Source organism: Falco biarmicus, chromosome 12, assembly GCF_023638135.1.
Source record: "Falco biarmicus isolate bFalBia1 chromosome 12, bFalBia1.pri, whole genome shotgun sequence".
In the NCBI taxonomy this organism is placed as follows: domain Eukaryota; kingdom Metazoa; phylum Chordata; class Aves; order Falconiformes; family Falconidae; genus Falco; species Falco biarmicus.
In genome coordinates, this window is record NC_079299.1 from 31,706,489 (window position 1) to 31,732,014 (window position 25,526).

At 42.3% G+C, this 25,526-nt stretch overlaps 3 protein-coding genes across 7 annotated transcripts; 2 read left to right on the top strand and 1 right to left on the bottom strand.

The window, feature by feature from the left end:
• The first annotated feature begins 846 nt into the window (after positions 1–846).
• On the top strand, positions 847–12,657 carry MTIF2 (mitochondrial translational initiation factor 2). Of its 5 annotated transcripts, none has more exons than XM_056357359.1 (15): positions 848–1,287; positions 1,427–1,642; positions 2,226–2,454; positions 3,502–3,607; positions 4,515–4,686; positions 5,147–5,307; positions 5,737–5,913; positions 6,436–6,575; positions 7,748–7,872; positions 8,652–8,856; positions 9,726–9,978; positions 10,599–10,739; positions 11,504–11,668; positions 11,880–12,020; positions 12,401–12,657. In XM_056357359.1, the coding sequence occupies exons 3-15, from the start codon at positions 2,233–2,235 to the stop codon at positions 12,568–12,570; spliced, it is 2,178 nt and encodes a 725-aa protein (XP_056213334.1). In that variant the 5' UTR covers positions 848–1,287; positions 1,427–1,642; positions 2,226–2,232; the 3' UTR covers positions 12,571–12,657. The 5 variants fall into 5 exon arrangements, with proteins under 5 accessions (XP_056213336.1, XP_056213334.1, XP_056213335.1 ...); XM_056357360.1 differs by having other exon boundaries at positions 848–1,031; XM_056357361.1 differs by having other exon boundaries at positions 847–1,642; positions 3,505–3,607.
• A 569-nt stretch (positions 12,658–13,226) lies between these two features.
• Positions 13,227–15,244, bottom strand: RPS27A (ribosomal protein S27a). The gene is made up of 5 exons (XM_056357362.1): positions 15,088–15,244; positions 14,677–14,731; positions 14,450–14,535; positions 13,706–13,837; positions 13,227–13,424 (listed from the first exon to the last, which is right to left on the bottom strand). The coding sequence occupies exons 1-5, from the start codon at positions 15,133–15,135 to the stop codon at positions 13,275–13,277; spliced, it is 471 nt and encodes a 156-aa protein (XP_056213337.1). The 5' UTR covers positions 15,136–15,244; the 3' UTR covers positions 13,227–13,274.
• A 149-nt stretch (positions 15,245–15,393) lies between these two features.
• On the top strand, positions 15,394–23,119 carry CLHC1 (clathrin heavy chain linker domain containing 1). Its single transcript, XM_056357566.1, has 4 exons — positions 15,394–15,614; positions 15,832–17,037; positions 19,133–19,317; positions 21,350–23,119. Exons 2-4 carry the CDS (start codon positions 16,889–16,891, stop codon positions 21,628–21,630), a joined length of 615 nt encoding a protein of 204 aa, XP_056213541.1. The 5' UTR covers positions 15,394–15,614; positions 15,832–16,888; the 3' UTR covers positions 21,631–23,119.
• The last annotated feature ends 2,407 nt before the right edge of the window (positions 23,120–25,526 follow it).

Genomic DNA, 25,526 nt, shown 5'->3' on the forward strand with positions numbered 1-25,526 from the left:
GTGCCTTTGAAACAGGACATGGGTGTTTTTTTCCAATACTCAGCATCACAAAACAGCAAATACTTGCAGTGGCAAGATCCTGAGGGCAGCAAAACACATAGCACTGCCTGTTGCGTGTGGAAGAACCACCAGTGGGAACTGCTGCAAGTCCCCCATTACAGGCAAAGCATGTAAAATACACAGCTCACACATACGCAGAGGAAATTAGGGTTGTTACAACCTGCAGCTGCTTGGAGGTCACTGTAGGAGCACCACTGTCCCAAGCAGACCCCCAAGGCTAAAGGGTGTCATGGGATGTAATTTGGGATTATCTCTGGGTTTTACAAATGGTATTAATGAGGGAACACCAAGGCTTTTTCAAAAACCACTTACAGCACTTGCCCCTAGATTTTTTTTCCTTGTCTCTTAAGTGGTATCATTTCAGAGATGACAAATTAAGAGAGAACTTTAGAAGGTTCACTCATGTTAAGGCTTTAGATTGGAGATGGGTGGGAGGACGTCGCGAGGGAAAGGTACTATCTCCCAGCAGGCTGGAGAAAACCCTGTTAAAGCGGTTTATAAAAGAGCATGCCGAGCCCTGGGGTGGGTGCCAGGGCTGAGGAACGCCAGGCCGCCGCCAGCGGCTCTCCCGCCCGCTGTGAGGAGACGCCCCGCCCCCAGCCGGCCCCTGCGGCCACGCCCAGGGCCCCACCGCGCCTGCGCCTGCCCTCGCGCCCCGGCGCCTGCGCAGAGAGCGGCTCGGCGGCGCGAGGCAGGGAGCGCGCGGCGGGCGCGGGGGACGCCGGGCCCCCCCACCCCCCCCACCCCCCCCCCCCACCCACCCCCCCAGCGGGCTGACGGCGCGGGGGCCGCCGGGTCGCCGCCTGCGGCCAGTGCTCTCCCGGGCCGCCTGCTTGCGATCGCCGCACCTGCAGGCTCGGAGAAGGGGGTGTGGGGGCTGCGACGGCGGGGAGGGTTGCAGCGGGCAGGTGTCCGGGAGGTTGATGGCCGCATGGTGCGCGTCGTTGCGGTGCGGTCCGGCGCGCAGCGGGGTGAGGCTGTTTCTGAGGCCTCCCGGTGGTGAGCGCGGCTTGTGAGGCGAAAGGCCTGTGTGGCGTGTGGGCTTCTCCTCAGCGCTGGCCGAAAGGCTGAGCGTAAGAGCGGGACGAGCCAGAGGGGTGTCTGCCCCAGCCGCTGGTGGCCCGCGGGCCCCGAGAGCCAGGGTGGTTTCTTTGCAGTGAGCAACCTTGCATGGATCTCAACGCTGCGAGCTTGTCCGGCCTCTCCTTGGCCTTGTGCTGCCTTTCGGTGTGTGCAGCGTCCAGGGGCAGCTCCTGGGGGTCCCTCGGTTTTAGCTGTTCTGCCGCTTTAAAATTCTCTTTGGCGGGGGAGGGGGGGAGGTAGTTGTTTTTGGCTGATTGGTTTGTCATCTGCTCACTTCTTGCAGGTATGGGGATACAGGAGAGTTTTTAAATAGATCTCAGTCATTCTGAGGGGAACTGATAAAGCATTTCACTCATTTGGAGCTGCTTGGAAGATGGTACAAAGCCACCTTTGAGAGAAGACATAGAAGGTATAGAGAATGTCATCACTGAGCAGAAGGAAAAACAGACAACTCTGAACAAGACATGTTCAAATAGGAGACTGTTTTGTGGCATAATTGGTAAAATAACTCAGTCCAAAGTTAAGATAGTTAAGATGCGGGATGATCTGACAGAAGAGCCTTGGAAACTTTTAATTGCTAAGCCAGCGTTCAGCCTCAAAGAACGTCTCTCTGCGTGACAGCAGCGGTATTACTGCAGTGCTGTAGTCGTTTAGCATTGGTACATGCCCATGTAAGCAGGGTTTTGTGAATGTGCTTTACTGGCCTAGAGAGCTGGGTCACATCTGGATAACTTACCAGTATAGCATGAGGAGTGCAAATGCCCCTTTTTTTCTAGGTAGTGTTAAAGAACCTGAAATGGGATTTCAGTAGTTTATGTTAAAGATCAGTGGAGAAAAGTGAAAGATCTGTAAGCTGTGGCGGTATTAGTAGATCTGTGTGTCTGCAGTGGGATAGTGGAGAAGGGTGAAGCACTTACGAAAACTGAAAAACTGGAAGAGTTACCAAACTGTTCAATTTTGTCAGCATTAAAAACCCTGTTTTGAAACATAACATTTGTGCCTTGTGTTCCTGTCTGTATTATCATAGAAAAGAATATTTTTCAGCTTTGAGACTGATTTCAATGTGTCCTTTGTATTTTCAGTGTAGAAATGAATCGAGGGTTGATACTAAAGTTTGAAAATCTGGTCCAGTTACGTGGTGCCTGCCAGCAGCTGCGTACTCTCTCCTACGGAAAAGTTCACGGAGCACAATGGAAGCCTGTGCAGTCATCTGCACATCCTGTGTGGTCCATTCTGTATCCACGGTTCTGGCAAAAAGACAAATTAATCAGTATTGACTTATCACAACGCAGACATCTAGCTACAAAGGAGGTAATTAACAAAACCCAATAATCTCAGATTTTGTGTGAAATGTCAAAGTACAAGAACTCCATTGGATAACCTTAATTACAAAAAAAAAAGGAGCTTTATTAATGAATATAGAGAATTTACTTTACATTTAATAGGTAAAATGTAGTTAGTGTGTGACTGTAGTGTGACTCCCTGTTGTGATTTAACCCCAGCTGGCAACTAAACCGCACACAGCCACTCGCTTTGCCCCCCTGCAGCGGGGTGGGGAGCGGATCGGAAGGGTGGAGGTGAGAAAGCTCGTGGGTTGACGTAAGGACAGCTTAATAAGTAAGGCAAAAGCCGCACACGCAAGCGAAGCTGCTCCCCACGGGCAGGCAGGTGCTCGGCCATCCCTGGGACAGCCGGGCTCCATCACATGTAGCAGGGACTTGGGAAGGCAAACGCCATCGCTCCGAATGTCCCCCCCTTCCTCCTCCCCCCGGCTTCACGTGCCGAGCGTGAGGCTGTACGGTGTGGGATACCCTGTGGGAGCTGGGGCTGGCCGTGTGCCCCCGCAGCTCCGTGTGCCCCCAGCCTCTGTGTTGGCGGGGTGGGGTGAGGGGCAGGAAAGGCCTTGGCTCTGTGTAATTCTGGCCAGCAGCGACTGAAACATCCCTGGGTTGTCAGCGCTGTTCCAGCACAGATCCAAAACAGCCCTGTAGCCGCTGTCGTGAAGGACATGAATTCTATCCCAGCCCAAACCAGCACACTCCGTCTCAAATACTGACTTAAAGTGCTTACACCAGCATCATCATAAATCTTGCAGAGGCAGGAGGAAAGTATTAAATGGAAATTATTTTGTTTCCTTGTTTCGAAAATTTAAAAGTAAAAACAGATTAAGTATAGTATGTTATACATTTTAAATATTCAGTGTGATGTGTTAAGTCATTTGTTTATTGTATTTATTAGTGATGTAAAAAAGATGTGTTTACATCATATAGCTTGAGATCATTGCCTTTTTAATAGTTTTTACTATTTTTTAGTTTATGCCAGCTATGTGTTCCTATATATGTATCTAATTCCACTTAGGAGACAAAAAAGAAGAGAAAGAAGATGCCACTGTCAAAAGGTGAAGTGGAGATAAAGCAGATGATGACTATTGAGGAACTTGCTCGAGCTATGGGTAAAGACATAGGTGAGAGCCTGCTCTGTTATTTGAAATCAAATGAAACACAACAGCTAAAATCTATCATGCCGCTTTTGCAAGTGGTAGAGGCAAAGATGCCTATGGTGGCATTAATAGTTGCTAATCCCTCCCTCCCTCCCGTAGCAAGGCATACCAAAGAAAATGTTGGTAGACGCAGTGGCAGACTAAAGAGAAAAACATTTGGACTGGAAAAAAGTCTGGAAACACTCGCCTCTGCAGGTGACTACCCTGGCAGCTGGGTTACAGAAGCAGGCTTGTTCTTTTAACTCCACGAACTGTGCCTGGTTGTATAGTGGCTCAGCTTGAGCAGTTTTCAATGATGTTTTAGGGGGTTTAGCGTGTTTTAACTGTCCACATTTGAAATAATTCCATAGCTGTGTTGTACCTATCTCCGATCTCTTTTTATCCAGCTGGGTACTTTTTCTGGCAAACTTCCCTTTAGGCAGTGAGGAGAGAAGCAGAAAGTTCTGTCGCGTCTTGCTGTATGTTCCTGAGATAGCATGTAACAATTTCTGACTACTGCGATATGTTCTGTATTTCTACTACCAAAGAAAGTGGCCTATGAACCGGTTGACTCCTTGAGTCACTTCTGTGCTATTTGGTTTAGATGAGTTTGTTGTTTTCTTCTTAGGGGATAACTGAAAAGCAAGCAATGAAAATCTAAGTGGAGAATCAACATTGTAGCATCTAATACAGCAGTCATTTTCAGTAAATCTTTCTGAATCAAGGTCTCAGTGTAACAGGAACTCTTGGATTAACTAAAAGAAAAGTGCTTTGTGAGTGAAACTCACTAGCACGTTATAAACTACTAATGAGAAAGTCTTATGAAGTGGGGTTTTTTGTGTGCCATGTTTTTGTGGATGTAATTGTTAAATGTCCTTATCTTTTTTTACAGATCATGTTTACCAAGCGCTGCTGTACACAGACATTGACCTTGCTTCACTAGAACCAGATTCCATCTTACATGAAGACCATATCAAGATAATTGTTAAAAAATCAGGAATGAAGTATAAATCAGCAAAACTGAAAGAGGAAAAAGAAAGAGAAAACACAGATGCTGTGAAAAGGTAAGTTGTGAAGTGCTCTTTTTGGCTCTTTTTATCCTATTTGTTGCTGCAAGTGTTTTTTTCATATACTGTATTTTCTTTGTTCTGACGGTATGTTGATAATACCTGATATAGTCGCAACCTGATAATATTTAAGAGATAAAGTTTGATTTCTTTTGCGGTAAAACTGATAGTCAGATTCGATTTGTTCTAGGTGAGCTTTTTCTATGCCATTCTCTGAAGAAAAGCCAATTCTTTGATACATTGAATTGCAGTATTAATTGATGCAGCAATAAGGCTGGGTACTAAGAGGGCTAACTGTGTGGTGTAGCTAGAATTTGTGATCGTAGTGGTGAGAAGCTAGGCTTACCTGTTCATCACTGAGTTCTGATAAATGACTCTTCGTTAGCTGTAGTGGGCACATATGCCGCTCAGTGAACTTCTTTGGTATTTACAAAACACATTTTTGTTTTAATTGTAGGCCGCCTGCAGACCCAGCAGTACTAACACCACGGCCCCCAGTTGTTACTATCTTGGGCCACGTTGATCATGGGAAAACGACCTTACTTGACAGTCTACGAAAAACTCAAGTGGCGTCAATGGAAGCAGGAGGCATTACACAACACATTGGTGCTTTTCTGGGTATGATTCAAGTGTATGTGCTTGCGTATAAAACAGTTTACTCTTAATTTTGCATAAGGGGCTGACTTGCTGTCAGTTCATTGGGGAAAAGTGTTGCAACATGAACAGTTTCTATATAAGCAGTGAAAAAGGAAACCATAACTGGTGGTAACTGTCATAACTAAGTGGATGGAACTTTGAAGTGGATTGCCTGTGCAGTTGAAATTGTATTTAGACTATTTTGGATTATGAAAGATCCCAGGATGATTTTTCTTTCCTGAGGAGTTAAAAGTGCTTTCTTTGACCTGCATGCTGACAGTTATCTGTCTGCCTAAAATACCTCATTGTTACTAAAAAAGCTCCTAAAGGAATGATGCTTGATTTACAACAAGTCAAATAAAGCTATGTGAAATGTGGATTTTAAAATGTATTATATATACTTGTTCACAGTGCATTTGCCTTCTGGGGAAAAAATAACTTTTCTTGATACTCCGGGACATGCAGCTTTTTCAGCCATGCGAGCAAGAGGTACCCACGTTACTGACATCGTCATACTGGTTGTAGCGGCAGAAGATGGAGTAATGCAGCAAACTGTAGAATCTATCCAACATGCTAAAAATGCAGGAGGTACGGTGTTTGACTTGTTAACATGACATTCTGGAGTGAGTGGCAAGCCCGGTACACAAAGTTAATAAAGGTGTGTGTTCCTATGCAGTTCAATTAGACATTAGTGAAGTGCTTATTATTTACCTCTCAAAAGAGACTCCTTGAATTGGAATCCACAGAGCTTGGGATATAACTGTTGTAGTCCTATTCCTTCTCCTCTGGGAAGGAGTTTGAAAATGTACTGAATGTTGTAGTTTTACATAAAGATATTAAAATAATTTTTTCAGGACTTGCAGGTTCGTGAGAGGAGCACTTACAGAGGTGGGGTGTGGGGTTTATTGTTGGGTTTTTTTCCCCTTCCCTACTAGGGTAACTCCTCCAGCTTACTTGTGGTAGCTCAGATCTCAATGGCTGCTCAGGGAGTAGGCAGCAAGTGGGATGATTTGTTCTACATGCTCATAAGCTGCTCTAATCTTCTATTGCAACTGTACTAGTAGCAGCAAGTTTTTGCTTATGTTGGTGATGAGTGTGTTCTCTTTTTAGTTCCTCTTATCCTTGCCATTAATAAATGTGACAAACCTGAAGCTGATCCTGAAAGAGTAAAGAAGGAACTGCTGGCTTACGATGTGGTCTGTGAAGAGTTTGGAGGTGATGTTCAAGCTGTAAATATTTCTGCACTCAAGGTAAGGTTTTGGTGGAAAAAAGGGTGTTCATGGGCATCTAGTATGTGCATACAGCTGCATTTTATTTGGCAGCTGGAAAAATGAAATGCTTACTTTCCTAGTATTTGACACCTTACCATGAGCTAAGAGCTGCTGGGTCTCACTGGAATAATTTGAAACATACTTGTATCATATTTTGAGGCTCAGACCTTCAGTGAACAATAATAATACCTCATTTTTCTTCTGGAAATTTAGTGGCTGTTTTTCAGGTTAATCTTAATTGCTGTTTCTTCTTACATATGCTCATTTGTATGAAATCAGAGAGTAAGTAAGTATTTTCCTAAACATGGCTAATCACAGGAACGTAGTTTTGTGGTGGTCTTACAAGATTTACCATCTTAGCTTTGCAAACAACTGATAGCTAAAAACTGAACTAAAATCTGAACTTTAGTTTTGTGGTGGCCAGAACAGCTTTGTCCAAACTGATGCAGCAGTATCTTAGCTTTATTGCTGTCTTTCTAAATGCATGCCAAGTAATTTTCTAAAATTTTGACAAGTTCAATACCTTTTGAAGTCATGCCCTTACACTTTAAAATAGGTATACATAAAAGTGGCTTCTCCACCCACCTCTGTTGTTGCCTTAATTCCTGTAGATCTGGATCTGCTGACAGCTAGCTTGTTGTATCTGTTCTCAAAAATAAAATGTAATTAGAACAAGGGAAGAAAAAAAGAAAACAGACCAACTGTTTTGTCTCTTTGATGTCCTGGAATCTTGACTGGGTGGTAGGTGTCATCAATTTTGATTTGTCTGTTTAGCTGTGGGGGTTTTTTTGTTGGTTGCCGTTTGTTTTTTTTTAATTTGCATTCCTAATAAACTTGTACCAGAATATTGCAAGGTCTTTTTCTGCGTCATTAACCTGGATGCTATGAACAGAGAAGCAAGGAAACTGTCCTTCCTAATATTTCATGCAGTCTGGACCAGCTGTGCAGGAGTTTTAATAGTTTATTACTTCAGTGCTGGCTTGCCTTGAAGGCAAGGGGATCTGTGCTGTTGGACTGTATTGTGTTGTTAGAAGTTCTGAATTAAAAGGGAGAATTTGGCACTAAGATTTCAACTTCTGATCTTACTTTAATAGGGCACTTCCTTTACACATATATATATATTTATATTTTTTGTGTACGGTTTTATACAGGGTGAAAACCTGATGGTTTTAGCAGAAGCAACTGTTGCTTTAGCAGAGATGTTAGAACTGAAGGCAGATCCCACAGGTCTGGTAGAGGGGACTGTAATTGAGTCTCGCAAAGACAAAGGGAAAGGGTAAGTGATCTGCTGCCTTTACAACTTGATGGAGCAATTTGTAACAGAGCAGGAGGTTCCGGAGGTTGTACCTCTGTGTTTAACACTGAACTTCTTGTTGCTGTTGTTAAATAAAACTAATGGTTTCTTTGCAGTGGTTGTAATCAAGCATTGAAATGTTACCCTACAGCAATGAGTGCCAGAAAAAGAAGTTACAAACTGATAGGGCAAAATTCATCATATCACTGAGATTACATCCTGTTGGCACAGGAAATAGTTTAAAATGCTAGAGCAGATGTGTTTTTATTTAATGTCACTAAAAAAGTAGGAATTATTGAGTTAATAGTCATAGGATAATATTTACGCTTTTTTGGGCGAATTGTGAGTAAGATGACATTTTACTCTTTTAAATGTCTTAGTCCTTTTGCAGGTTCACTGCAAACAAGGTGTGTTCTGCCCTCTAAAAATGAACTGAATTCCAGGAAGTTGTTGGGGTTTGTTTGTTGTTTTTTTTTCTGGGCGGTGGGGGAGTCAGTGTGTAAAATCAGTCTGTTGCTGATCTCACAAATGCCAAATGTTGTATTGATCTGCAGAAATGAAGGGAGTACAGTACACATTTTGGGCCTCTTGCAAGTCACTTTAAAATTTTACTGGTGCTTTAGTAAAATGTCACAGGAATATCTGCCTGTGATCAATCACTAGCATGTTTTGGTTTGCTTGCGTACCTGTGCTAACCATGAAAACAGGGAGAAGAGTCGCTTTTATTTTGTCTGTCATTTTTCTCCTCTGCTTTTCGCTAGTCCAGTTACCACAGCCATCATACAAAGAGGAACTCTGAGGAAAGGCTGTGTCCTGGTTGGAGGGAAGACGTGGGCAAAAGTGCGTTTCATGTTTGATGAGAACGGCAAAGCTGTAGATGCAGCCTCTCCAGGCATCCCAGTGGAAATCATGGGCTGGAAGGAAGTCCCTTCAGCAGGAGATGAAATCCTTGAAGTAGAATCTGAGGTACAGAAAGAACTGTTTAATGCAAAACTCACACAGCAGTAAGGTGGATGGGAAGGAGCTGAGGAAAAAAAAAAAAAGTGATAGCTTTCATTCTAAACCTGGATAATCTGATGAAAGATGAAGGCCAGGCATGGGTAATAAGAGACCTGAGCTAGGTGCTCTAGAAGAGGAATGAGGATTTGTACGTTACCTCTTTCTTTTCCACTGCCCCTACCTTTCATCTCCCGGACTGTCCTCATCTCCATGCATCCAGATTAACCTGCTTTACAATCACATGAAGAAAGCAGGCTGCCTCTGGAATTAAAAATGAGTCACCTTTTGATTCATGCTTTTGCTGCTCATGGTCATCCTGCCTTCCTTGGTGCTTTGTTTGCAGTGGCTGCAGTCCTGAGTGGCTTCTGCTGGGGTAAGCTGGGATATGTTCTAACGTGTTCCCTTTCTAAGGGTGCAGAAGGCTTTTTTCTTTTTTATGTGATCACACTGTCACCCTACCTGGAGAACATCCCATACCTAATGATATCAGTGTTTTAATTTTAGAATGAGACAACTAGTTTCTGACAAAATAATACGTATAAATAAAGTATGTTTGAAATAGGTGTTGTGAAAGCTGGTTGATTACCACATGAAAGAATTAACAATAATTCTTTTCTGCAGTGCAGACGTACTATAGAAACAGGCCTTGAGTCATGTTGTTGTAGCCCAGGGAGGGAGCTATTGTGCTCATTCTCTGCCATCCTTGCAGCAAAATCTGTTGTTAAATGTGAAAGAAAATGAGTGAGCCTGTAGAGAAGATGCAAAAGGATGAAACTGCATTAGTGTGTTTTCTGATGCAGTGCTTTGAAAGGTAATGTTTCTGTCTTCCTGCCCAGCAAAGGGCACGTGAAGTTGTGGCTTGGAGAACCTATGTTGAACAACAGGAGAGGATGAAAAGGGATGTGGAAGCTATTGAAGCAAAGCAAAAGGAGCACAGGATGGAATATGAGCAGAAGCAACAGAAGCTAGCCCATCTGACCTGGAGACAGAGGAAGGCAGTGCTGTACAAGGCCAATAAGCATCTAATGTATTCAAAGCCTAAAGAGAGAACAGAGATGGACAAAAACGTGCTATCGGTAGTCGTTAAAGGTACTGTCCTGTTTACTGCTCTGTTGTTTTTGTGCTTCTCAAATGTTCAGTCTGAAAGCATAGCTCTAAACTATTAACAAAATTTCTGTTACCAGAAGTTTCATCAGTTTTAAACTGAACAGATTATTGAACTTCTTCAGTAAGGGGAGGGGCATCAGAAAACATTCCGTGGTCAGAAGGATGTGCTTCCAGCAGGGCCAGAGCAACAGGAAAATCTATGAGCCTATAATATACAGGCACTTGTAAAACCCATACAATTGCCTATATATATAAATTTACAAAAAAATTAAAAATACAAGCTATATGAGCAGCAGTACTGCATCAGCAAAATGGAGGACAAGAGCAATTACGTATTAGTTCAGGTGGCACAGAGGGAGCTATGCAAACTTGACGTGAAAATGGCAGCAAATACAGAGCCTCTGGTCCTATTGTATTTATTAAGTTCCTTTTTTGAATTAATAGACTTGTTAGATGTGTTTTAACATGCTACTGAAAATATAATAAGAATGATAGATGTCAAAAGGCCATGTTGCATAGCATGGAGTTGTCGTGCCCTTAGTTCTACTTCAGTGCTTCTTTGATACATACAAAGTCAGCAGTACTTCCATTTGTACACACAGGTGATGTGGATGGATCTGTTGAAGCTGTTTTGAACATTCTGGACAGCTATGATGGTGACGGTGAATGTAAACTGGATATCATTTATTTTGGAATGGGAGACATCAGCGAAACTGACATAAGTCTGGCTGAAGCATTTAATGGTGTGTGTTTAAAAATCAAATTACAATTTGTACAAACTATTGAAATGGGAAGGCCTTAATTCTGGCTTTGTTTTCTCAATAATTAGCAGCATTAATAAGGTAAACAATATAATGCTTCCTTTAACATGGAACAGGAATGCAGGTGGGGAAGGCTGGACATGTCAGGAAAATGGAAGGACTCTTGAGAAGCTGTTGCCAGTAGCTGAATTGTTAAGGTTAAACTCTGACTCTCACTTGGGTTACTCTCATGCTCAAACCAGGCAAAGCTAGGAAAGTAGGTTACAGATTTCCTTTTCTTCAGGGACACGACTGGAAAGACTGTCAGTCGTTCCTGTTTTTACCCCGTAATTCTCACCTGCCATAGTCCATCCACAGTTGGATGAGAATGATTTAAGAATACACTTCCAGCTTAATTTGGACAGCCAAACTTTTTTCTGGCCCAAAAATGTGAGGACCTTGTCCTTCGCATGAGCTGTGGTGAGCTGTGTGTGAGCATTAGTTTGTTTTGATACCTCCAGTTCTGTCATTGGGGAACTTTCTGTGACTGCTTTTTTGGAACCATTTGATACAAGGTTAGTAGCAGTGTGCAATAGAGGGAGAAATAAGCAGCCTCTCCGGTAAAGGGAAGTAGCAGTTTCTTCTTTTGCTGACCAGCAATTCCCCTGCAAGTTCAGCATTACAGAATAGACACAGCAGCCGCTTTCACATACTGTTTAAGGAGTGCTCTCTTGTAGTCATCACTTGCTGATTGTTTTATTTATCAGGTGTTGTATTTGGATTCAGTGTGAAAGCCAATGACAGTATTAAACAGCTGGCTGCTAAAAAGGGAGTAAAAATTAAACTTCACAATATCATCTACAAACTTATTGATGACGTGAAAGAAGAGATAAATAGCAGACTACCCCCCTCTGTGGTAGAGAATACAATAGGTGAGTTTTCATTCACTGATAAACTTTTGTTTTGCAATGTAGCCTAAAGTTTATTCTCCAATGAAGTGTTCCTATCGTATCAAATATTTTATATTCCTCTGTAGCTGCTTTTCTGTTTTGTTAGAAAGCTTGCTAAGCAAAAGTGTAGCTTGCTTCCACTTATTGCCAGTTTATTATTTTAGTATACTTCATATAACTTTTTTTCTTTTAGGGGAAGCTTCTGTTCTCAACATCTTCTCTGTAACAGTAGGAAAAAACAAAATTCCAATAGCTGGATGCAGAGTACAGAAGGGGCTGCTAGACAAAAAAATGAAGTTTAAGCTCATCCGTAACGGGGATGTTATTTGGAAAGGTAAGAGTAATTGCCACAAAACATGTATTTGTAGAGTATTAAGACACTGCTAGTTCCCTGTGAAGCTAGTGCAAAATGCACGTATCTGATCATAGGGTAATCCTGTACGCTGTTTAGGATGGAGTTGTTCCAACTAGCAAAAAAATGCAAAATGCCACTGTGCTGTTATCCAGACCTTTTTCTAACCACCAGCTCTGGTAGGAAAGCAGGAGCATCACAGGGTTTACCTGCAGAAAAGGACTGACTTTCATTAGCTGCAAGTGCACACAATCCCTACATTGTTTTGCTTTCATTTTGTTGCTAGGAGGTGAAACATTAGTTCTCTTAAGAAGGGCAAACCAAAACACTTCTGTGCTCTTTGATGTACTTTCTCTTTGTAGGATCTTTATCATCATTGAAGCATCATAAAGATGATGTCCAGGTAATAAAAATGGGTATGGATTGTGGATTGAGTTTGGAAAACCATATAGAATTCAATATTGGAGACGAAATTATCTGTTATGAAGAAAAAGTAGTTCAACAGACAACTTCCTGGGATCCAGGATTTTAAAATACATTTGAATACATTAACACAAAAGGACATGTATTATTCCTGGCTGGCCTTCAACTCTTTAATATTAAAGAAACTTTTAAGAGGTGTACAAGCTTCATTCTATCTGATGTTCGTATAAGATGTCCTACTCTTAAATCTTGTTAAGCAACCAGCTTGCCTCATTAGAATATGGGATAACCTACAGCAATTAATTGCAAGCATTTCACATGTGTAAAACTATCACTGTGTCAATGTTTCTGATGACTATCTATTGGTTCCAAAATAGCTGAACCATCTTCTTCCCCTCCCTGGTGCTGCTGTGCAGGCTACATACTGAAAAACTGCATTTTGTGAGCAGGGCTCTTCTGTTTTCTGTAGACATGACTTCAGACCCCCTCATCTGTTTTTCTGGATTAGATGTACTGTACTGTGCTCCTCTCATGTTTAAAGAGATTACTTCTAAGTGTAGCTAGCGCTGGAGTTTTTTCTCTGCTATTACTACCCATTATCTCCTTTTGAAGGAGACTAAGTAATCAAAGCCACTCTTTAAAAGAAGTTACTGCTTCCAGTCTACAGTCAAAGTATTTCATCCCAGCTGGCAATCAGCATCCAGTTTCACAGCTTATTTCCTCTCTGCTGATAAGAGAGAAAAACAATGCCACAAGAAGCAGAAATAAATTCTTAAGCCGTACAGAACTTCAAATTTTTATTGTTTAGTACATTTACTTGTCTTCTGGTTTATTGAAGCAGTATGTCAGACAGCACTTGCCACAGTAGTGTCTGTCAAAGTGACTAGCCATGAAAACTCCAGCTCCACACTCCTCAGAGGGGCACTCCCGGCGCAGACGGCTGATCTTGCCATTCTCATCCACCTGGGAAGGGCAAAGAAGCAACATCTCATATACTATCACCAGCGCTAAAAGGTGGCAAATTTTGAGTATTTTTCTTTTATGACAGTTACATCGACTTCTTGAAATGCCCAGCTGCAAAACGTCGGTTTCGCTTTTATTTAACAGGTGGGATACTTGCAAATAGAAGAATATAAGAAGAAATTAAATACGCCAGGCTACATGCAGACTAGTTACAGCCTTTACGTCCCTCCTGGTGAGGGCTGGGTTTTCACCAAGTTTCACCTATAGTTAGTTCTACATACCTTGTAGTACTTAAGCACTGCAAGTTTAACCTTCTTTCTCTTATGCTTGTTCTTCTTGGGAGTAGTGTAAGACTTCTTCTTTCTTTTCTTGGCACCACCACGAAGTCTCAGCACAAGGTGAAGAGTTGATTCCTATTTGTGAAGCACATGAAATAGACTAAAAAATGCTGCTCGTCTTGAGAAAGTATTAAGCAGGCTTTTTATCAACAGAAAGTAGACCTCAAGCACCAGGCAATAAGGAAAGCTCCAAGACTATTATTCCCTACAAGTCTGCAAATGAACTGGCTCCAGAGAACAGTGGGCTGCTGCATCTCAATCCCCATAAGGTTTAATTACTGTAAAATATCGTTGTGACTATATTCCTCGGTTCTAACTGCAAGTGCAGAATAGGTTCATGGTACAACTAAGCCGAACCAACAGCTACTTGTAGCTCCTCCTTTTTAGTGGCGCTCACTGGTCAGGTTAAGCTGGCAGAAATGTGCAGGACTTGTCCCATTAGCCTCCAGAGCAGCGGGCCGCAGCACGCCAGGTCTGACAGAAGGGAGGGCTGGCAGCAGAAGCTGTTAGCAATGTTGTGACCTGAAACTAGACTGGGCTGCAGCAGTCTTAGCATCACTACTTCCCCCATCACAAGTGCTACCCAGCCCCAAATCAGCTGATTTGGTTTAATCCATTTAAAGTGTTTCTTAGGCTCAGCAGCAAAGGGTAGCCTGCTCCAACAGTGCTGCAGCCTTTCCTACTCACTTTTTGAATGTTGTAGTCAGACAGCGTGCGTCCATCTTCTAACTGCTTACCAGCAAAAATCAGTCGCTGTTGATCAGGAGGAATGCCTAACGGTGACATAAATCAAGATTAAACGAGGAACACGAACGATGACATTCTACAATGAAATAATAGGTTGCCGCAGACAATCGCTTCTGCCAAGATACACATCGACCCGAAAGCGAATAGGAGGCACATCTTGACCTTACCCTCCTTATCCTGGATCTTGGCTTTCACATTTTCTATAGTATCAGAAGGCTCAACCTGGTATGAAACAAAACAATGGATTCAAAACGCGCTTTGCCTTTCCGGTAGCCCGGAGGAGCCGCGGGACAGGAGCTGCAAGCACGCTGCCCCGGCCGCGGCGGCGCACCCGGCCCGCAGCCGCCTCCCCGTGCACCCGGTGCGCCGAGGGGCCCGGCCGGCCGGCGGCTCCCTTCGCCCGCGCCGCGCTGCATGCCGCGGGGAAGCCCGAGGAGGGCGCGGGCCGCAACGGGGCCGGGCCGGCTGGCTCACCCCCGGGCCGCGGCCCGCGCCTCCGCCGCGCCAGCCCTCCCCGGGCCCCGCTCCCGCCTCCTTCGCCCGACGGCGCAGCGCGGTGGGGGGCCGCGGCGGCTCACCTCGAGCGTGATGGTTTTCCCCGTGAGGGTCTTCACGAAGATCTGCATGGCGAGGGCGGCGGCGGGGCGGCCACGCGTGCGGCCGCGGAGCGACGGCTCAGCCGCGACCTGCTCCCAGAATGGCGGCTCGCCGAAAGGGCGCCGCGCTGCGCCGCACGGGGTTTCCACCCGCGCCGGCGGAGGGGCGGGGGGCGGCGCGGCATGCTGGGAGCTGCAGTCCCGCCGCGGGAGGGGGAGCGGGACTGCAGCTCCCACAGTGCCCCGCGTCCCGCCTCGCGCCGCGCCGTCCTCCGCGGCCGTGAGGGAGCGGGCTCGTCGGGCGGGCCGGCGGGGCGGGGGCGCGTTGTGCGCCTTGTAGTTGCTCCGGGCGGTGGCGGCTGTTCGGGGGATTGCGGGTTTTTCAGGTAGCTGTGCCACCGCAGTCTGCGCTACAGCGGGAAATCCCAGAAATCTGTGTTCTCCCCTCAGTCCCTGTGGAGGCAGTTTAAACATCTCACAGCTACCTCGCCACCTGCAGATTCCACAGGGTCAGTGCGAAAGGTATCTGGGTTTATAGGGCAAATATTTCTAGGATCGGAAAAGCTGTAAATTAGGGATAGAGAAGCACTGGAAATTTGGAAATTACTTGTTAGGTGGGCTTATGCTTATGAATTGAATATGGGGAGGGTTAAAGCAGGATGAAGGCTCACTTGAATACATGAGTATCAGCTGATGCTATTTTAACAATTTCAACTCTTCTTTCAGGTTTTGATCTGAAGGCAGTTGTTGAACAAAGGAGGAAAGAGGTTTAGACTCTGTGTAAGAAAGGTGCTAGGTTGCTATGCCACGCTATCACATTGGAGCAGAGAAAAACTGACTTCCATCCCGCCATTTTTGAGAAGGACAGAAGTTTTCTAGGTATTCTACAAGCATATATATTGACAGAAACTGAGAAAGTGGATTGTGCTGAGCAAGGACCATCTGAGGAGTGTTACATTATATACCGTAATGCATTTGGCAAGGTAACAAATATTTTTCAGGTAAATGAGCAGTGAACAATACTTAATAACTAAAAAGGGGTTTGTTGCTGCTTTTTCTGGCAGGAAAAAGGTATAAGCAGACTGATTGAGAGCTGTTGGCACTGTTACAGAAATCAAGGATGGGTATATTTTCTGCTGGTTTTGTGCCCATTTGCAGCCGAATGGAGTCCACTACAATGAATTCGTACTACTAGAAGTTACAGTAAGGTTCATGCTTGATAACCATTTTTCTAATTTTCTGGCAGTTTTGAAATGATGAAACAACATAAAGCTGTCCTAAACCAGGAGAAAATCTATGTAACTAAAAAGACCCATGCCATATATCCCATAGTATCCTTGTATTAGCCTTACTCTTTGTTCAGCTGAAAGGTTATTGCTGAAGTTGCTGAAGGACTCCTGCCTGCCTGATTGTGCCTGCCTTTTTCAGACAACTGACAGAGATGCCAAGAATAAAGAATCTTAGGTTTCGGGATGGATAGGAATAAAGATTACCGAGTCTGCTTTTAAATCTGGAGTCAAACTGCTATTTTAAGACATTAAAATGCACAGCCCCTGCTTCTTTGGTTTTCCACACCTGTAAGTGCTAAGGAAATTTAGTGCCCATCTAGAGAAAATACCTTTTATTACATGGAAATGGTTGCTCCAGAAGTACTGGTTGCCTTAGTTTTCAGTAACATCTGTGATTATTAAATCTGAGGTAAAAATTGGTGGGTATCAGCAAACAAAGTCTAGAACTTAAGAAGTCATAAACAGTGAAAGATACTTTTCTGGGTGCTCAGCCAATGACTTTTGTTTCCATCCCTTTAGTTGTTAGCTGCCTTAAAGAACTGATAAACTCCAGTACTGCAGCTGGACACCTTCCAAGTTCAGCCATAACTCTGGAAGCAATCAAATGTGCATTATCTGGAAAGGGACTAAATCTAGTTAACACGTGGGGTTAAGCAGAAAAAGTATGTGGTGGGTTCTGCACCGAGATTCATGGGTTTGTGATATGCCATCCCATCTTCCTTTACTTCCCAAGTCATGAGGCTTTGCCTTTTCTTCAAAGTAAATCCTTTCAAACAAAACACAAGCAAAAATACATTAATGGAAATCTTTTTTGTTCTTTTACTAAATCCTGAATTCGGTATGAGCGTAGACCAAACAATATCGTCAGCTCCTTTGGAAGGGCACATTTTGTTTTGGTTCCTATCAGCCTTTCTTACAGCATTGTAGACTTCAGTTTTGAGCCACTTTTTCTCTTAAACTGTACATAAAAACTATATGGATATAAAATTTTCACAGACTTCTGTGTATTAAAAACCTGCAAGCACTAGGATATTAATTTCTTTCATTCTGTTGTTGATGTCAGTACCAGATCCACAGTTTCAAACACAATTGCACTAAAAACATACTTAAAGTGTAAACCCCGTAAGTGCACTTGACCTCTTTCTTCCCATTTGTGGGGATAGGATACAATCATATTTGAGTTTCTAGAAATGCATCTGTTTCTCCATTTTTTTATTTGGAGAAGACATTAAGCTGTCAGAGATACATTTTCCTAATCCAGAGTAGATTTGTTTGAAAAGGTGAAAATGTTACTGGTCTGGTATTAACTTAACTAATGGGTGCCTCTCTCATGCTGAAAGACTCCTGTGAGGAGCAACAGCGTTCTTTAACGCTAGTCCATATCTTAGTTTTAAATTGAGATTCTAACCCACCTTGTGTCAGGATCAAAATACCACTTCTTTATTGCAGTCCTAACGCATAACCTAGCCTACTAATGCAAAAAACCAGTTACAGCCTGCTCTTTTGACATGCTGAAATCATTATTGTTCTTACAGTAATAAGACCTAGCTAGTTACATCATCACAGTGAAACAGTGTTTCTCAAGCCATGCTTTATGACCACCTTGGGAATCATAAAATATTACTAAATGCAGTGTTAGTAGACAATAGCTTAGTTCCTCTAGGGTGGAAGAGTGAAAAGCAACTGTAGTTTCTAATTTCAAGTATTATAGATGTTTACAGTAGTCAGGGATCTGCAAATTGCTTTTAATTGTTTGCTGGAGAAGCCTGTTGAAAAATACTCTGTTACTGAAATATAATGGTGCCTTGTTTGTATAGGTCAATAGGAGCTTTACCTCCTATTCCAAAGCTGTAAAGTACTGTACTGATTTTGAAACACTCCTTTACAAACACTTATGCAGAAATATGCCCATCTACACAATCTGCATGTAGCTTGTTTTGAAATATTCCCAAGTGTCCTGGTTTCGGCTGGGATAGAGTTAGTTTTCTGCCTAGAAGCTGGTACAGTGCTGTGTTTTGGATTTAGGGTGAAAATAACATTGTTAACACACTGATGTTTTAGTTGTTGCTGAGCAGTGCTTGCTCTAAGGCAAGGACTTTTCAGCTTCTCACACCACCCTAGTGAGGAGGCTGGAGGGCGCAGCCAGGACAGCTGACCCAAACTGGCTGAGGGAATATTCCATACCATATGACAGGGGTCTTCAAACTATGGCCCGTGGGCTGGATACGGCCCCCCAGCGTCCTCAATCCGCCCCCTGGCATTTACAGAACCCCGCCACCATCCTCCGCCGCGGGTTGGGGGGGGGAAACGAAGCAGCCGCAGATGGCTTCCTGCCACTTCATCCGCGCGCCGGCCCCCTGGTTAAAAAGTTTGAGGACCCCTGCCATATGACATCATGCTCGGTACATGAACTGGGGGGAAAGCTGGCCCGGGGCTGCTGCTGGGGAACTGGCTGCGCATTGGTCGGTTGGCAGTGAGCAACTGTTTTTCATTTGCATCACTTGTTTTTCTTGGTGTTTGATTCTCTCTCTTTTTGTTCTTTTCCTTTTCATTACAATCGCCACCACCCACCCACCCAATTATTACACTGTTCTTATCTCAACCCACAGTTTTCTTACTTCTACCCTCCCGATTCTCTCCACTGTCCCACCAGGGCAGGGGGCAGTGAGTCAGTGGCTGTGTGGGGCTTAGTTGCTAGCTAGGGCTAAACCACGACACAAAGTTATGTAACACATTAGTGACACTGGTTGGTTTTATTACCTTGTCTTCTTCAGGTTTACCTTTTCTGAGGCAGTAGAAGATATTATTTATAACTATAGGAAGGTGGAACCAAGCAATGAGTCAAAATGCCTGGCTTTGGCTCAGGTTGCGTATGGTCAGTCTGGTACACACAAAAATGTAGCTCTGTGCCTATATAAGTGGGGCTGAGTTTTTGAAGCAATGGATTATATTTGGCAACTGGAGCACTTTTCGTTAAGTGAATAGTAAGGCATTTGTATTCTTTTCCATGATTGTTCTACAGTGTATTTACTTCAGGTTTAACGGTGATGTTTTTGACCACGTTCGTATAGAAAACATTTGAAGTGAATACAAATATCTGAATGTTTGTCATTGTGTTTACCAAGATGTCAAGAGTACTGTTAAATACTGTGTATTTTATCATAATACCAATACATGCATGCTCTGATGAAGTAAGGAAATCGTTTTTGTACACCTGCTAGAAAATCTCCACAGCACTTTGGGAAGGACCCCAGTAGGAATCTGTGGGGGTTCTCATAGCCTGCCGTTCCAAACCCAAGGCTGATAGGTTGATTTGGCCCTCTCTGGTGCATTGTGAGTTCATTAATCAAATGGTGAAAGGAAAGAAGGGTGCCTTATGTTCTTTCTTAGGTTTCTTTCTACTTAGGTGCCTTCCGGCAGTGTCCTTTTCTATTTCTATGTGTATTCTTGCTTAGACTGTTGTTGCTCTGTTAAGGTACAGTTTCTCATTCTTATTTTATTTCCTGGCCATATTTCAGATGATTTTGAGGGAGGATTTTCAGGTTATCATCTCTTTTAGTGTTTGTTGATTTTTTTCATTCTACGAGATTTCTAAAATAATTACAGGAAAAAAATACTCTTTATATATTTTTTTTCCAAGTAAAAAAGAAGGTTAGTTTTTAATGTCACCACTAGCTTTTCCCCAGTGTTCAGGGAAATCAGTCAAGATCATGGTGGATTTTTATGGTGAGGAAGGGGAGAGGTAACCATATGCAAATACATAATTTTGGTATTTGACTTTTCAGATGATTACTTCTTTCTTTTGGAAAATTGTCCTAGCCTGCATTAATTCACTGTCAACAGTGGATTAGAAAATGACTGTTCTCATCTATGGGGGCTACAGTCCTGCCTTTTATCTTAGCTGATCACAAAAAGCATGGGTTTTAGCTATTGGAGGAAACGAGCAAGAAGAGTAAGCACAGCAAAATTTTAGTAAGAACCTTTCTAACTTGAAATTTCAATTCAACTCCCATTTCAGCCTTTAAATGACTTCAGATTCAGTGTTCCTAGTTTATAATGTGATCTGAATAAAAGCTTTTCCTTCACAGTCAGCTGAACCATGTGTTCTCACATCTTCCAGCGCACCCACAGGGATGAGAGTCATGGTGTCAGATTTGAAGGCCCCCCCTGCCTGCCCTCACACACAGGGTCAGTCTGTGCTGTTGCAACCTTGGGGCAACCCGGCCACTGAAATAACTCCAGGCATTTGCCTTGCTTCTAGCAGAGCCTCTGTAGGCTGGCTCTTGGGCAGCTTGCAACTTCAGTGCTTCCTGCTTAGCACACACACACACACACAAAGCCCTATGGTGTTGTAAGATTTGTAAGTTTTCAGAGGAACTTTTGGACTTTTTTGTTGTTGTTGTTACACTGCTGGACACAATGGCAAAAACTCTTCAGGCAACATGAAGTCAAATCGAGGGCAGACAGCTGCAACAAACCACATGGGCAGCAAGTGCCAGGTCCTGAAAAACTAGTGTGCAGACAAATTAATATTTACCTGCCTGGACTTAGCTAAGAAAGTACTTAAATTTAAAGATTATACTTCTGAAAATGAGGTTTTCTTTGTCCATGGATGGTTATTTGCGTCTATTGTGCTTATTGTGTCTTGGCCCAATAAACTGCCTTTAGCTTCAGTGCCTGCAACTCCCCTGTCATTCTATGGCTCATGGGGGTTTCAGAAGTGATTTTGAGTGCAATCGGGGATTTTGGCCTTTAAGCTTTTTAAATTAAAATAAACGCTGTTTTTCTTACGGATCTTTAATTTCATCAGCTTTTTTTTTTTTTTAAACTCAGTTTTAAGACTTGTAATCCATCTGGAAAAACAGTGAATGATTTGTGTGATGTGCTTAATATGAATAGTACAAAGCTTACTAGGGCAAATGCAGGATCTTTACATATGGTTGTTTTTTTCTTAGATACGTTGGGACAGATTATTCTACTTGATACCATCTGTACTTTGGAAGACTGGAATAAGATAGCAGTCTCCTGTGCAGAAAATAAGCATGAAAAGTTATCTGAGAAAATCGTGTTGATTCTCACCTATCAGGATGGAGTGTTTGAAGATTTGCCACTTGAAGGTGAAAAAGGTGCGAGGATAATGGAACATGTCTTCCGGTGGTACTTCTGTGTAACAACAGAGGGAGCTCTTAGAGCGGTCAAGAGAAGAATCCTTTTAGCTCTGCGCGAACCACAGTAAACACCAAGCATGCTAAAGAGCAGTGCTGAGAATTATTTTACCATCAAATATCAGTTATCTGTCCCTTTTAAAATGTCTCTGTGAGAATGTGTGCGGGTTTGTTTTTTGTTTAACTGAAAATATATTCTCGGTGTAGAAGACGGTCATCATGTTGTACTCTGGAATGGTATGGTGGTATGCATATACTTTACATCCTGTTCTCAGCTTCAGTACCTAGTGTCTGGCCTTTAGTATAGTAGTGGAGAGAGATACTGCACAGGGTTTAGAATCAGCGTGGATAGGGGAAACTGGTCTGAGTGGATCATTGTTCTGAGAGAGCTGGGCAAAGGGAGTGCAGTGAAGGCATACCCTGATGCCTTGGTATTTTTGTTTTTTCCTGATAGGCCATTACTGGAGTCATAGTGCAAGTTAGATTATCACAATAATCTAACAAATCCTGCCTGCCAAAATACCACAAAGTCTACTTGGAACAAACTGAGGCTTCATGGTTACATGCATCCACCTGATCCTTGGATTGCTGTGGGAATTGTGTAAAACATATTACACTGTAAGAGCCAGTACAGGAACTTAGCTTAGACTGATTGTTAAGAGATGGGTAATTCAGCCTTAGGGAAAGGAAGGTGTCCAACTGCAGTCATACGCCAGCAGATTCACTGGGTGCATGTTGGCAGAGCCTCTTTTTAGCTTTCAGCCTACAGCCAGTATAAACAGGAAGAATGCTGAATGTCATTTGCTGTTTTCACTCTGCTACATGTTCCCAAATAACAGATATCTCTATAATTAAGCTAGATATAACTACTGCTGTTTTATTTTGGCACTTTTTAAGGCCTGCTGGGCCACATTTATTATACAGATAAATCTGCAGTTAGGATTCACAAGAGAGCTTTCTTGAAGAGAGAAGAATTACAAGTCTTACAAGTCTACAGATACTTGAAGAATTTTGTGCATGAGGAACAGGGAAAGGTGTGCAAGTTTAGTTTACAACATGAAGAATAATATGTCCTCTAAATATAACCCTTGTTTAAATATGCAAACCTAGAGATATTTTCTTAAATAAGTTAGTGTTAAATATTTTTTTCTAGTAATGCCTACCACTTAGTAGTGTGTTTCCAAATGTTTGCAGATTAGTACTGCTCAGAAGATCTTGCAATTTATGTAAATTTTATTAAGGATACACTCCTTGTAGGGAGCATTAGAATTTCTACCTCAAGAGTGGTTCAAATCTATCAAAGACTGGCCAGTTTAGTGGCAATTGAAGTGAGTTCAGTGCTGTAGAAAAAGGTAAGTTCTGCGACCCTGGGAAGTAGGGCTTTGCCAGGATGCTGTTGCTGTCTTAGCTGAACACATCTTTTCCTAGGTTGTTTTTTTTTTTTTAATCTGCTGCAGCATTTTCTGTACTCCATCTGCTATGCTGAAAAGGAATTTCTAGCATTTTTAAAAGTCAAAGGCAGTTGATACAAGACTGTTTGCAGGAGAGGGGGGAGAAAGAGGTGATACTGTCAAAAGAATGTGAGAATAGGGATTTAAAATACTTATTAAAGCATCAGTTTAAAGAACATATTCATGAATAAATGACTTAGGTGATGTCTACTTTACATATCATTGTAGCTGAATTTTGGCTGATGTTTAAGTACATTTTCCCAGAATTACTGAGAATGGACCACAAATTAAGAATGTACTTTTCCCTTTTAGTGTTTTTTGTGATTCATGTTACTGAAATTAATGTAGTCCTGCCATTATGAACATATATGCTAATGCAGATACTCAAGAGCAGTCAGGTGAAAGGTCAGTGCTAGTGGCTTCTGTGGGCTTTCTGAACACAGCACATCTACAGAATAGAGCCCCAAGCAAGTGCTTATGACTGGGGGGGGGGGGGGGGGGAGGGGGAAGTATTGCATGCTCTTTACGAATACAGGCTAGTATACTTTGAAGACTGGTTTTATAAGAAACATGAGGAGCACAAAATGTTTTTTTTCCAAATTGAGATTGTTTTAGCTGTCCAGACTGTTATTTCTGTAGCAGAACTAGAACATTCATTAACTGACGCCTGATCTTTTCCTTAACTCAGCTTGACACCACCTGAGTGACCACAGATGTCTGCACTTTTTGATTATGAAATGCGGAGCAGTTGAATTCCATAGGAGAGTCCAGAGTCTGGTATCATCACACATGATGAATGCAGAGGTCGATAGCCATTTTGTTTCCCATTTACGTAACTTAATTTAGTTATGAAGTTCTAGAATTTTACTTGTTACCAGCCTGCATTGTAAAGTTCAAATCTGAAGTATAATCAAATACCAGGCATAAGCAAGGGATCAGAAAGAATGGCCAAATATATTTTGTGTGCTGGGAAAAGAGAGCAGATGTAAACTCTCAGAAGTAGTAACACCCCTTTATCGAAAAATGGAGAGTCCATGCTAGATGAAAATGGATTTATTATTATACATTGCTATGCCTACTAAAACTTAAGGTTCAATTTTCTAATTTCATTTTATTCTGGTGGATATATATTAATTTTAATGGTGCTATTTCTTTTATATAATGACTGACAAAAGATCATTATCTGATTAGTTGTCACACTGATTATAAAATAAGATGGGGTGTTTGACCTCAGATACACTGTATATATTGTAACTCTGTTTACAGCATAACATACGTTGGATTTTGACCAAAAGGGTGAAAACAATGAAAATATCCTTGACATCGTACTGCACAAAAGCTGACAACATACAAGAAAGCAGTGCAGATGTAACTGTGATACTCCCCAGAGTGATTTCATGGTTCTTGCTTAATATTTGCAGCAGCTGAAAAATGAAGGTGCTTGTTAAATTGAACAGGATAGTGATGGGCTGAACAACAAAGTTTTATTCTTTTTCTTTATAGCTATTTTTACTCTGCAGAAGTGATTTCTAGCAAGGATACATGGTCAAATGGCAGGCCTGAGGTACGTGCTCCTTTAGTTGGCTTATTTACTAGCTAGCTGTTTCATACTGAGCATTCTCTGGAAGTTTTAGAAATCATGCTACACAAGAAAAACAATGCGAGTGCAGTGTCACTTTGTTTGAAAGCAACCACAACTGTTACTGGGGAGGACTATACTGGTGTTGCTTTATTATACCTTATTTTCGTTCTGAAGAACTTGGTGTCTCCCACCCCAAGAGTCAGTTGCTAATCATGTGTTGGAATTGAGAGCTATTTAGACCTGTGTGATTTATTCAGCAACCTCAAGAATTTTCAGTCTCTTCATCTTGTACAAACTCTTAAAAATTCTGTTTTGCAAGGTGACAATATACTTTTACCCAAATGTCCATAAAAGCCAAGTAGTATTTTAATAATATTCAAACACTCAAAGTTGCATATGGAGATGGAATTTCAAAAAGCTAGAAACATCTGTAAATGTCTAAGCAAGATTAAAAATCCGTTCCTTACAAAAATTTGTGTCCCCAGACTCAGACATTATTTTGAAGAAGAGTTACCCAGTTTCACAGACGAAGTAGTAGAGCTGTCTCATCACCTCGCTGGTAAGAGAGATTCTGAAACATTTAGGGTACTGGCAGTATTTATATTTCTTTTTTCTCTTTATTTATTAATCAAACTCAGAAATTATCATTTTCCCAGTGTTTGACAGACTTTGACTTGGATAAAACAGTTGGTCAAAATATAATAAAGTGGTTGTGAGTTTTAAAGATACTTCAAGAATGAACAAAATTTATAGGTACACAGCATCATGGTCCTAGGTAATTTATTATTTCCAAGCTTTGACTAGCTAGGACTTAATTCCTACCTTTACTGGTGTGCTGCAGTTACCTCCTTCAAATGCAAACTTCACAAAGGTCAGCCACAGATTTATACCTTGATTTAATGAAGAGATCAGCTTCTTACAAGATAGGTGCTGA

Excerpts from the sequence above, each read along its gene's own strand:
- MTIF2 (XM_056357357.1), top strand. The coding sequence starts at position 2,233 with ATGAATCGAGGGTTGATACTAAAGTTTGAAAATCTGGTCCAGTTACGT. Across the intron at positions 5,308-5,736 it reads ACACATTGGTGCTTTTCTGG|TGCATTTGCCTTCTGGGGAA; the intron begins GTATGATTCAAG and ends ACTTGTTCACAG. Across the intron at positions 6,576-7,747 it reads TAAATATTTCTGCACTCAAG|GGTGAAAACCTGATGGTTTT; the intron begins GTAAGGTTTTGG and ends GGTTTTATACAG.
- RPS27A (XM_056357362.1), bottom strand. The coding sequence starts at position 15,135 with ATGCAGATCTTCGTGAAGACCCTCACGGGGAAAACCATCACGCTCGAG. Across the intron at positions 14,536-14,676 it reads CAAGATCCAGGATAAGGAGG|GCATTCCTCCTGATCAACAG; the intron begins GTAAGGTCAAGA and ends TGTCACCGTTAG. Across the intron at positions 13,838-14,449 it reads CTGACTACAACATTCAAAAA|GAATCAACTCTTCACCTTGT; the intron begins GTGAGTAGGAAA and ends CTTCACAAATAG.
- CLHC1 (XM_056357566.1), top strand. The coding sequence starts at position 16,889 with ATGACTTTTGTTTCCATCCCTTTAGTTGTTAGCTGCCTTAAAGAACTG. Across the intron at positions 17,038-19,132 it reads GGACTAAATCTAGTTAACAC|TGACACTGGTTGGTTTTATT; the intron begins GTGGGGTTAAGC and ends GTAACACATTAG. Across the intron at positions 19,318-21,349 it reads TCTGTGCCTATATAAGTGGG|ATACGTTGGGACAGATTATT; the intron begins GCTGAGTTTTTG and ends TTTTTTTCTTAG.